General features: G+C 33.1%; 1 protein-coding gene across 1 annotated transcript in view; it reads left to right on the top strand.

Annotated features, from left to right (window-relative positions):
- Window positions 1-13,438, top strand: part of KCNT2 (potassium sodium-activated channel subfamily T member 2) — a 405,225-nt gene that overhangs the window by 206,914 nt on the left and 184,873 nt on the right. Inside the window, exon 13 of the mRNA XM_030937154.1 lies at window positions 9,417-9,525. Coding sequence (XP_030793014.1) covers window positions 9,417-9,525 — 109 coding nt within the window. The remainder of the gene's footprint in view (window positions 1-9,416; window positions 9,526-13,438) is intronic.

Consider the following 13,438-nt stretch of genomic DNA (forward strand, 5'->3'; position numbering starts at 1 on the left):
TTTTCTTGTTTCCATTTGCTTAGTGAAATAACAGTTGAGATTATCAGGGCAGAGGGAGGCTCCGGGCCCTTGAGAAACACTGGCAAGTGGCAGAGGGAGGATTCACATCCCAAAGGAGCAGAGAAAGAATTTATAATGGAAAATTTTCTGAAATAAACGTTCTAAGTAAAGAAAGGTCAGAGCCCTGCAGTCAGGAGGAAATCTGTCTAATGTTTATTCACGCTGAGGGGAGAAACTTTGAGGCATCTTAGGTATTTGACTCCCAAGGCTTTAAGTTGTAACTCTCTGAAAAAAAAAAAAAAATGTTTTTATTCCCGGCTCATGCTGCTGACTTTCCTCTTAAATGTCAAAGACATATTTATTCTTGATTATTACATGCATTTTTGAACATATGGTATCTTAGAAAAGAAAGCAAACAATCACCAAGCACTCAGTGATTTCCCTTCATGTACCCTTCTGACAGCATGAGAAAAGAGCTGAAATAAAATGTTTGCTACGGAAACTTTTTCACTGTGTTTTTCAAGTATGTTTTGTTTTAAGAAGATCTACCTCAGGCACTGAAACAAGCACATAATCATCTGTACTGTCATTCCCTAATGAAATGTACCTTAGATTCTTTTGGGAGATTTTGCAAATTTATTTATCTCTTTAGTCAACCCAGTGGTTAGTGACTTGTTTTCAAAAATATTTTCCTTACCATTCTCAAAACTCACAGAATTTTAAACTTGAAAAGATACCTTGATATCCCTAATATAACTGAGATTTTAGTACACTCAGAAATAGTTTTTGGTAAATTTTTGACTGATGTACATCACCGGACTTCAGTTACATGCTGTCAAGATAACCTGACCTCTTTACGAATCACTTTATTATTCATTTGACATTTGTATACCAGTGAGTTTCAAGAGGTTTTTGGATAGTGTGGTCATGACTATGTTAAATTGAGTAACTAGATCAGGGAAAATTCAAGAGGCTTAAGATCTGGAATTGGATTTGGTGTTGAGGGAAGTGTCCTTCAAAACCTGGGAGAGGATTTAAGTAAGTAAAACATACAATTTAAGGCGTGTATCATTCTGGATGAATTACTCTAACTCGGACCAAGGACTAGGAAACAATACAGTGCTTCAGCTTTCAGAAAGAGTACAAAATGAGTTTAGTTACTCTATAAGGAAAAACAAAAAGTAAGCTTTTGAACTTGCAATAATGTTGACTTGTTGCTGAGTCCCAAAATTTCTGGTAAGATTTTGATAATATATATGGAGATTCCGACAGGCAAGCAGGTTTTTATCAGTAAGTATCTGTAAGGAGTGGTACATTTTCAGCCACAAGAGTGGGAATCAAAATCAGAATTACAGTCCCTGAGAGATCATTGAAAAAGCAAGGACATTTTTTCCTAAAACGAGAACTCAAGATAATGTTTCAGTCCCAGATACACTGTTAAATCCCTTCTGCTGAAACTTGGCAGGGGGACAAAATTATATTTACAACCATACAAGTTTGAATGCTGAGGCCCAGAATGCTAGACCAAGTCTTCTTTTAATTTTTTTGGTTTTTGACTTTAGTGTAGATTGTTCATGAAGGCTAGGTCATTGTCGAGTCTGTAGGTTTGGGTGAGTGATACAGTTTAATTAGACTACAACTAGTTGGCCTGATGTTCTACTTTCTAATAGCCAGCTATTCTGTTGTAAAATGCAGCAACACATTTTAATGGTAGAGTATTTTTTAGTGATTTTGGCTGTTTTCTTTTAAAGTATTTTTATTTAAGAGCACTTTTGAATTATTTTTGTATTTAAAACAAGGATGTATCATATTTGAAGCCTACTTCTCTAAAGACATCAATTACAATTAATCACAATGAAATGTATCATTTTCTTAATTCAGTCATAAAGTTAGGTCAATTAGTTATAGATGATAGATACTATGGATCCTCTGTATCAGAATTACCTTCAGTTTTTGATATTACCTGATATACGTATATGTAATCTAACCTTATACTTTTTAACAGTCTACATATTAGTCCTGGATGTTCTAATTATGAACAAAATAGACCCTGAACTCAAGGTGATTTTGAGTCCAATCTACTGTGAGGTCTTCATAGGGACATCTTTGAAGAAATTGTTCTGTGGGCAAGGAATACATTTGGCAAGAACTGTTTATACAACAATACATTCGAATGTTTTCAAGATAGGTTTGTTTTCCAGATTGCCATAAGACTTTTTTTGTTCTTTATAAGTTTTGTGATTAGTTTGCTCAATCACCTATAAATTTTGGACAAATCTATCTACATGTATTATTTTAAGTTTTACAATTCAGTTTCACTTTATATACTAGTAATCTTAAAAAATAAAGTGTCCAATGACTAAGTTAACAAGATATACTCAAAGTATGTGGGGTAAATAGATCAATTTTCAAGTGCTGCAGATGGATTTTATAAATTAAAAATTGAAAGGAAAGTGATGCCTTTGATCAAACCAATGTTTTATCACTTCTAGGTGACAGACTCTAATTGAGAGTCTAATAAAAATTTTAAATTTATGGATAGGTAAATAATTCATGTATAAAATTTCATCTAAAATGTTTGAGTTCTTTAATGGGTTATTTGGATTTCAGTAAAGTAATTCCTGCCATAGGTAAAGTGATTTATTATAAGTCCTCAGAACAACAATCAATATCTTAGATAGTACAATTTATTAAGTTGAATTTTATGGAGACATTCTTCATTAATTTAATTTTTAGGCAAACTGACTTTTTGTAAAATGTTCTGTTTCACAGTAGCAATAAACATCCAGGTGATGTGATAGTGTCCCAAATTACCTGCCTTTATTATTACAGCATTTTTATTCTAAAGTTATCACAATAAACATTTTGCTCTATGGTAAGAAATATGGAGCATTTTACTTAAGAATGAATTTGTCCCCAAGAAAATAAAAAAAAAAAAAAATCAATCTTACCCTCTGCTTTTAGAAAAAAATGAAGTGAAATCGTGTTTCTTTGCTAGTTACATTATCTGTATTAGGAAAATTTTCCTTTTGTATTTCTCATGTGATATTTATGTTATATAGCTCTTTTCTTTTTTCTTCACTTAATGATCCACTCAAAATTATTGATGTTTGTTCTGTTTTGTGAGGGCATAAATTATGAATAAAACAAGGAAGATTTCAGAATAGGTACTTTATTCCACGTATTCAGGCATTGAATTGAAATATTTACTAAATGCTTTCTATATGCCTAATGCTCATTGTATGATCACATTTAGTGTTCAAACTATCGATATGAAGTAAATATTGTTTTTCTTATTCACCTGTGATATGCAAATGAATGCTAGGTTCTGGGAATAAGCTAGGGTGAGCAAAATGTAGACATGGCCCTTGCCTTCATAAAGCTTATAGTTTACTGAGGACCAACTTTTAAAAATGCTAAATGTTAGATGGGGTTAATTGTTTACAGAATACAATGGGATCAAGTAGCATCATCTATCCTAGTGTACCAGCAGTCAGAAGAAAAGGCTTCCTAGATAAGTGATGTTTTAGCTGGGATGAGAGGCATTAGTAGGGCTGAACCAGTAAAGAATGTTCTTGGCAAATGGTCCTAGGTGAGAAATGCTGGTTATCTGAGTGGAGAATGTGCATTATCACTAAGTGGAGGAATGCAAAGACTGAGGAAATAGTTTGGGAAAAGTTTAATAAAGGTGGTTGTAAGCCTTGTTAAGAAGTTTGAATTTGATGCCAAAACAAGGGAAACCACTATAGGATTTTAACAGTAAGAATTTTGGTTGGAAAAAACTTCATCTGATAACATTACAGAATTAGTGAAAAAATGTTATAAAGCTTGAGATAGGCTGATTGGGGGGCTGTTGCCCTTACTCCAAGCCAGAAGTGACAAGTTTTTAGATCAGGTTGTGGCACTGGTGCTGGAGAATAGTGGAATCTATTAGACCAATATTTAGAGGCATAATCAACAAGATTTGAGAACTCACTAAATGTAAGGTAAGTGAGACAGAGAAGCTGATGATTTAGCATCCGGTAGTATTTTCCTTTGGGAAAAGGGAGGATTACCAGTAGCAAGATAATTTCGGTTTGGGATAAGAATGTCAAAGGACAAACAAGTGTGTGGTGTCAGATAAACCAAAGGAGGATGTTTTAGGGAGCCAGTGATCTACAAGTCAACTGTTGCCAAGGGTTAAGATAAAGAAGAAAAGCAAGTTGCACACATCCATTATACAATAACTAAAACTTCTGTAAGAAGAATCAGATCCATGGTAAGTTCCCTGTACTCATGTGTTTTGTAAGCTCTGAAGTGAAAATTAGAGCCCAAGGTTGGTGACTCTACAGATCATGCTTTTCTCACTTACTTTTTAAAAACTAAGCTAGACTTTTTGTTGTTATTGTTAAGCCATTCTAGGTTTACAGAGAAAATGGAACAAAAAATATAGAGAATGTCCGTATCTCACCCCCTACACTCCTCTCCCCCTACACCCCATTTTCCCATTTTTATCTTCCAGTATTGTGGCACATTCATTGAAACTAATGAACCAATATTGATAAATTATTTAACTAAAAACCATAATTTACATTAGGGTTCACTCTTTGTATTGTATATTCTGTGGGTTTTGATAAATGTAATATGACATGCATTCACCATTATAATATCACAAGGAATATTTTTAGGGTCTTAGAACTATTCTCTGCTTTACCTATACATCCTTCTGTCCTTTCTTTTTCCCAACCTGGCAACCACTGACCTCTGTACTATCTCCATAATTTTGCATTACTACAATGACATATAGTTGAAATCATGCATTATGCAGCCTTTTCAGATTGTCTTTTTTCACTTAGCAATATGCATTTGAGATTTTGCATGTCTTTTCTTGGCTTGATAGTGTATTTCTTTGCATTGCCCAATATTCCATTGTATGGATGTAGCACGGTTTATCCATTCATTTATTGAAGTTCATCTTGGTTACATCCAAGTGTTTATAATTATAAATTAAGTTGTTTTAAGCATGTGCATGCAGGTTTTTGTAGAGACCTACATTTTCTATTCACTTAGGTAAATACTAAGTATCCCAATTGCTGGATTATTTGGTTAGGGTACACTTACTTTTGTAAGAAATTGTCAAACTGTATTCCAAAATTGATGTATCATTTTGCATTCCTTCCCAGCAATGAATGCAACTGCCTGTTGATCTATGTCCTCTCTAGTATTTGGTGTTTTCAGCATTTCAGATTTTAGCTATTATGAAAAGTATTTAGTGATATCTTACTGTTTTAATTTGCAACTCTCTAATGATATGTGTTGAATGTCTTTTCATTCTTCTAATCTGTGTATGTTCTTGGGTCAGATGTCTGTTCAGATCTCCTGCCCATTTTAAATTCAGTTGTTTGTTTTCTTGCTATCTACATCTTTGTGTTTCAACATGTTTAGTCCATTACCATTTGATGTCATTATTAATATGGTTAGATATAGCTCTATCTCAATTGTTTTCTGTTTGTTTCCTCTGATTTTGGTTCCTCTGTTTTTCCTTGCCCACATTTTTTATTACTTGGTTTCGTGAAGCATTGAATGTAGTATACCTATTGACTTTTTAGATATGCCTTTTGAATTTTTTTTTTCGTGAGTGCTCTAGGGATTACAATACACATTCTTACTGCTTCATATCAGATTTATGTCATTTTTATACCACTTGTTAAAATTATAAACTTGCATTTATTTGTTTTCTACTGTCCCATGTTATTGTTGTTAGATGTAATAATTTATCCATAGATTAGAAACTACACTAAACAATATTATAAATGTTGCTTTATTCAGATTATATATTTTATAGAAATTAAGAGGAAGTGTTTTTTATAGTCACTACAACATTAAGCATTTGTTACTCTTGTTTTATTTCTGAAGTGCTTTCTCCCTGCTATCATTTTTCTCGAGCTTATATAGTTTTCTTAAACTTTTCTTGTAGTATGATTCCAATGGCAGTACATATCCTTAGATTTCTTTATTTTAAAAAGTCCTTTATTTCACCTTCCTGTTTGAAGGAGTTTTTGCTAGATACAAAGTTCTGGTTTCATAGCTTTTTTTCCTTCATTCTAAACTTCAGAATTTTTTCCAGGGTGGTTTGACTTTCACAATTTTTAATGAGAGTCCTTGGCCATATGACTCTTTCTTTGGGTGCTATCAAGATTTTGTCTTCATTTTTGTTTTTTAACAGTTTTAATACAATGTGGCTAGGCATGGTTATCTTTTTGTTTATCTAGTTTAGATTTTGCTAATTTTCTTGAACTTATAAGTGTATGTCTTCTACAAAATTAAAAAGTTTCTAGTCATTATTTCTTCAAATCATTTTCTGCTATTTTTTCTCTTTTGTTTTCTTTTTGTGAATTCAATTATATTATGTAAGATCTTTTTACCGTGTTACACAAGTTCCTGAACTCTGTTCCCTTTTCCTTACCTCTTCTCTTTGTTTTTCAAATTGGGTAAATTCTATTGATCTATGTTCAAGTTCACTGACTCCTTTCTTCTGTCATTCCCAATCTATTTCAAAGCCCATATAGTGAATATGTTTTTTCATAAACTTTGGCTTTTTAATCTAAAAATACTTTCTATTACTCTGCTGAAATTTTCTTTTTTAATTACAAGCATGTTTTTCATTACATTACTGATCATAGTTCTAGTAGAAGCTTTAATTCCTTCTCTGCTCATTCTAACATTTCAGACCGTCTAGTAGCTACCATCTATTGGTTATCATTTTATTTGTTTCCCATGCAAATAGGTCACATTTTTCTGGAAATTCATGAATTAAATAATATTGCATTGTATTTTGTATATTGTGTTATGTTGCGGAGCCTTGGATTCTACTGTATTCTTCCAAAGAATGTTAGTGCTCTCAATTTAGCACAGGCTAAGTTGCTTAAACTCAAAATAAAGAAAACTCCATCACCATTGGGGTTGGTAGTGCTTCACAAATGTCAGCTTGGATTGTTTTTATGCTTTCCCATGCATTCATGGTTCAGAGGTCAGCCAAAGTTGTTTACACTCATTCACAGAATTTGTGGTTTCTCTTTGCTACCTCTCCCTTTTCCTGTCTCTGGTGGCTCTGGTTGCTCCAGGCTCCATTCCCTTGTTGTTCTGGCAGGTTTTCTCTGGAGTTTTAGCCAACTTGTGCTGTTGTGGTAAGCACAGCCGCCCTCAGGTCACAGCAGCAAAAACATGGAAATTATGACCTGCAAGATACTTCCTCCAAGTTTTAATTTTCCTCTAAATTCTGCCTACTTTAGTTGATTTACTAGGGCCTTTATATGCTTGTTCTACAGATTTTTTAATAGTTGTCATATGCAAGGACAATTTATTAGGAGTTTATTCTTTCATATTGATAAACCTCCTGACCTCCTCTATTTCTTCTTTTATTATTAATGTTACATTTTTTGCTGGTGTCAGCAGATAAGTCTCACTTTAAATTTTTCCTAAGAAATTCATTTTTCTTCTTTACCTTTTATCCTTCATTATATTACTTCTGCTACTACTAAGATGATACGCATAATAAGAAAAACAACTTACGTTTTTTCAATAAATGACTGCCAACCTCTAATAAAAGGTGTATGTGTGTTGTCTATTTCACCATAGAAATCCTGTAAGATACAGAATATCTACAGTTTACTAATGAAGAACTTTAACTTGCCCAAGTCTAATTAGATACTGAGGGATAAAGTAGGGTTAAAAACCCTAGAATAACCCATTATCTTCAACACAACACTAAACATAATGAAATAAAATAAGATAAAAATCATAACTTGGCATCTGCTTATATAGTGGTTGACTTTCTATTTTTTTCCTTCTCCTTTAAAATTGTGTACTTCTAGTGAAAGAGAAATAACAGTAATCCTCCATTAAATTATCTATAACCCTCAAACCTCAGATTTAAAAGCATGTAAAATGGATTAACAATTATTCACTTGATGAATCTTAGTAGAATTATTAGGCTCATTCTGATATTTGAATATTTGCCTGTAAGGTGCATATGGTCCATGTAAACCATACTGGACTACCATTCATCAACTTTCATGTAACTTAAAGTTACTATCGTATTTTGGGTTGCTATAAGAAAATAGCATATACTGGGTGGATTATAGACAACAGAAATGTATTGCTCACAATTTTGGGGGCTGGAAAGTCCAAGATCAAGGAGCCAGCAGACCTAATGTCTGATAAAGACTGGCTTCCTGGTTCCTAGATAGTTGTCTTCTTGCAACATCCTTACGTGGCTGAAGAAGTGAGGGAGCTCTCTCTTGGGTGTCTTTTATATGGGCATTAACCCATTCATGATGACTGCCCTCATGATGAGGCCTACCAGAGGCCTCATCTCCTAGTGCCTTCACAATGCGGGGTAGGATTTCAACATGTAAATCTGGGGAGGAAATGATCATTCTGTCTATAGCAGTTTCCAACCATAAATAACACCTTCTTCTATCTGCATTTGGATAAACAGTCCCTTGTGCCTATCTGTATTTTGGATCTTCCTTTCCTTCCACTAATAGTACTGTCAGATAGAACTTTCTGTGATGGTGAAAAATTTATATAGCTCTGCTTTCTAACATGGCAGCCACTAGCCACGTGCAGCTTTGAGTATTTGAAATGTGGCTGGTGTGATTGAGTAATTAAATTCTTAACTTTAAGTTTAGATACTTCAAATTTAAATAGCCTCATGTGCCTGGTGGCTGTTATATGGACAGTACTATCCTAGAGCATTTCTGTGCTTCCTTTTCAAAAATGTATTAGCTACCTGTGTGGCATATTTCTCTAATAATCTTCCTTGATTTTTTTTCAATTCATTGAATTTACGGGGTGACTACTCTGTAAAGGAGTTCGTGTTAAGCATGATTTTGATTCCCTTCCTTAGTCTAAATGTCTTTTTAAAATCTTTTTTGATACATTTTATTATATCTTAGAGTTTTTTATGTCTTTAAACATACCACACAGGTACACACACACGCACACACATACGCACACAAGTCAAAATTCTTTTACCTTTACTATTATATTTAAAAAAGTAATTTTCTAAGCATGTTACTATTATACGTACATTTTTTATTTCTCCTTGGAAATTCCTATTACAAATTATTACTTTTGCTACCTGTCTGAAAGCTTCTGACTGCCGGAATTTTCTAGGAAAATTGTTTTTAAGTCTGTCTAGCTATTTTTTCTCTTAATCTTTTCTAATATTCTAAGTGCTAGCAATTAGCTATGATTAAATTAGCCATTACTACCTTCTTCTATGGAAATAATAGGTATCCTTAACAAGTCCTCACAGTACTTTTTATGTTTAAGTTTTAACGATGAATGTGACAAAGCAAACTGATTGCTTACTTTTACTTTATATATTATAAAAATTGTAACTTATGATATTTTTATTTTGATCACTTCAGGATCACCAAACAATTTTGAGAGCATGGGCTGTGAAAGATTTTGCTCCAAATTGTCCTTTGTATGTCCAGATATTAAAGCCTGAAAATAAATTTCACATCAAATTTGCTGGTAAGTTTTTATCTTGCATGAGATCCATTGAATTTCCTGAAACTCCTATAGTGGTTTAAGAGTTAAGTCTCTGAACTAAGTGGCAACTTAAAATATTCAAGATTCTAAAGAACTGAAAATGATTATCAAATGCCAACTGCTTATTAAAAAGACCTTTGTAACTAAGCTATCTTATTTTTACTTACTGTTATTTAAGAAAAGAAGTGTTTTCGAAAATTTTTAAATATACATGATGATGACTTGCTATGAAAAAATTTTTGAATGGCAGTAATGACATTAGCACTACGTAAAATCTTAACATGATGACTTTAAACTTGAGTGTCACCACTTAAGACAGGTAGATTAATATTTTGAACCTTATTTCCTGTCTATTAAAAGGCCACACGGATTATGTCTCTGTTTTATTGGGGTTAATAGTAAGGATTTAATAAATAATGTCTGAAACATATTAAGTGTTCTATTGTATGGATATTGTATTAGGACCTTAAAACAATATGTATTTTCGAAAAATAATTTGTGATTTTGAGTGTATTTTAACAAAAATTCAGAACAGACTTCAGTTCTTTCTCCCTTCTTATGTTTCCACATAGTTGGTATGTTTCCACAGAGAGATCAACTTTGCTGAAAAAGTTTACTGCTAAAATAAAAACAAAAAACTATTTGCATTAATCTATTTTCTAATTCTCATTTTGTCATTATTTTAATAATAAAGTAATAATAATTACTTTAATTTTAAATCCTATTTACTATTATTATATATTACATATTAATAATACCATCAAAATGAATGAATTATTTACAAATTCTATCCCAACCATTTGTCTCAATATTTCTCACTGTGACACCTGATGAAATTCTTTTTATTAGTGCCTGCATTCTTTTATGACTGAGATTACAGCATTTCAGAGGATCTCTTTTTATATCGTGTAAAGATGAAGGCATCCTAGTTTCATTAAAATGCCACAAAAAGAATTTGGAGTGATGTATGAAGTTCTCAAAACAAAATCATATATTTTATATCTCAGCATGATATCAAAAATTATGGACTTTTCCTTTCAAAAGGCAGTGTATCAAGCTGTCACTTAGTTTCTGTAAGAGATTGTTTAAATAATGGCCCTCAAGAAACCATGCTGTATATGTCTGTGCCCTGTTGCCATGTGATTTTGCAGCTTTTTGCCATGAAGAGGTGAAATCTATTTCCCCATCTTTGTATATAGGGTTTGCTTTGTGATTTGCTTTGACCAATATAATGTAACAAAACTTACACTGTGGAACAACAGAAGCTAAGACTTAAAAGGCCATACTGGTTCTGCTTTTGCTGTTTTGGGAACATTGCTCAGAGACTACATATAAAGAAACTCAGTTTAGCCTCTCTAAGAATGAAAAATCACTTGGAAAGTGAGGCTCATCCATACCAGCACCTCACTTGTCCAGCTCCCAGCTTACTTACCAGCCAACCCAAGGAATCATGCTGACCCACAGAATTTTGAGAAATAAAATGGTGGTTAAGTCACTGAAGTTTGGAGGTTACTAGTCGTGTGGCAGTAGATAACTAATACTGTTGGTGATAAAATAATAATTACTTTAATTTTAAATCATATTTACTTGACAATATTTATTATATTCCTGTCCTTGTACTCTCATATGTATGAAGTAAACAGATTCCAATATTCACAAGATATGAAATGAGACATTTGCATTTCCATTTATTTAAATAGCTCCTTTGGTTTATCCTAAATTGTGGAAATATAATCATGACTATAATTTCTGTTTAAAAAGTAAGCAAAGTGGCCGGGCGCGGTGGCTCAAGCCTGTAATCCCAGCACTTTGGGAGGCCGAGACGGGTGGATCGCGAGGACAGGAGATCGAGACCAACCTAGCTAACACGGCGAAACCCCGTCTCTACTAAAAAATACAAAAAACTAGCCGGGCGAGTTGGCGGGCGCCTGTAGTCCCAGCTACTTGGGAGGCTGAGGCAGGAGAATGGCGTAAACCCGGGAGGCGGAGCTTGCAGTGAGCTGAGATCCGGCCACTGCACTCCAGCCTGGGCGACAGAGCAAGACTCCGTCTCAAAAAAAAAAAAAAAAAAAAAAGTAAGCAAAGTTTACTTTCAGCAAATTGTCCTTTTTATAATAAATTTGTCAAAATAACATGATTGAAACTGCAAATTCAGGATTGAGACATTTCGTGGTGATGTAGTTGCTGTCCTGTGTACTGACTGCATGACCTCAAGCTTCTTCAAGTCTTTAAGCTCGAGTTTTTCAAGTTGTAAAATGGGGATGATATGAGAAGCAACCCCCTCTTGTCATTACAATACTAAAAATGATACTTGGAAGTATCTTTTTAATTTTTAAGCCACCAGCAAGTGATGCCTATTTAAGCAATTGGGATAATTTATATCCTGAGTGCCTATATGTAATCTTCATGACAAATTTATATTATACTTGTTTAGAGGAAGACTAGCTGGGCTTTCCCATAATGTATTACAAACAGTTTATAAGAGATATTTCAAAAGCATATAATTCTGAGCTTACACACATTTTCTCAGAATAGAAAATATAAGATATCTTCTCAACTCATTTCATGGGAATAACGTAGCCTTGATACAAAACTCAGTAAGGATAGTTTTGGAAATGACATTTAGAGTCTAACTTAATTGGTTAACAGAGTTGAAAAATCATATAAAATATTTTAGCAAAACAAACCAAGTAATATATTTATAAAAGAATATATAATCACCAAGTTGAAATTATTCCAGAAATAGATCATTATGTCAAAAGAGAATAACCATATCACAATTTTAATGAATGTAGTAAAGTATTTGAGACACACGTCAACATTCATTCACAATTAAAACTTAAAAAAAAAAAAACAAAGATATTGGAAAGCTAGGACCAAAAACTTCTTAATCTAAGACAAGTTATCTTCAAAATAACAAAGAAAAAATTATATTTAGTAATAACATATTGAAAAGCTGTCATTTAGGTACAAACATAGGTGTCTACTAAAACAACTTTTATTCAGTATTTTTCTGGAAATCATAAAAATGGCAGTGAAGCTGGAAAAAGGTAAAAGATATAAGCATTGGAACACAAGAAATAAAATTGTCATTGTCCACATATCATCAAATTCTCTACAAGGAAAATGAAAAAGAATTTATTTCTTTCTATTCACCTTTTCCTTAGAGCAACTCATCTATTTATATAATTTGCAAAGTTAAAACTCTTCTTCAGTATCCACTATGAGCTTCAGTTTTGAATCTTGAACTGCATGGTCAATATCTCTTATTAGATTTCTAACAGCCCTCTTAAAATTAAAATGTTGAAAAATAGTTATTGAGTTTTCTCTGACCTAAAACCTGTTTCTCACCCATTATTCTCAGCACCATCTGTTTAGAACTCAATCAAAAACCTGTGAGTCATGTTTTCCTTCTCTGCATCCAGTTGCACATCTTGTCCTATGGGTTATATTACCTAATCCACAGTGGCATCACAACCCTACCCATTATCTCTCACTTAGGCTATTTCAAAAGAGTCCCTTTTCGTCTTTTTCCGGGTATTCACAAGTTGTATCTGTAAGCTTACTGCTGCACTTCATGTCCCCCAGAGCATTTGCAACAGTGATTGCTGTTTGTGTATCACAGCAGGCAGCTCCATCTTCATACCTCCATTGTAAACCTAAACTCGTTTTCTTTTACCAGGACACAATGCCAATACCCTTTCACAATATCATTATTTTTTAAAGATTGTTTCTTGTGAATAATTTGTGTCACCTTTTATGGTTCAAAAGTCAGATGGTAGTATAGCTTTGGTTATGTCAAATCATTTTTTTTTTTCCAGTGAGAGACTTTTTTTTTTTACCAATATAATATTTTTGTTAGAAGTGGCAATTGGTACTGAAAATGACAGAGGCA

This window comes from Rhinopithecus roxellana, chromosome 8 (assembly GCF_007565055.1).
Source record: "Rhinopithecus roxellana isolate Shanxi Qingling chromosome 8, ASM756505v1, whole genome shotgun sequence".
NCBI classification, from domain to species: domain Eukaryota; kingdom Metazoa; phylum Chordata; class Mammalia; order Primates; family Cercopithecidae; genus Rhinopithecus; species Rhinopithecus roxellana.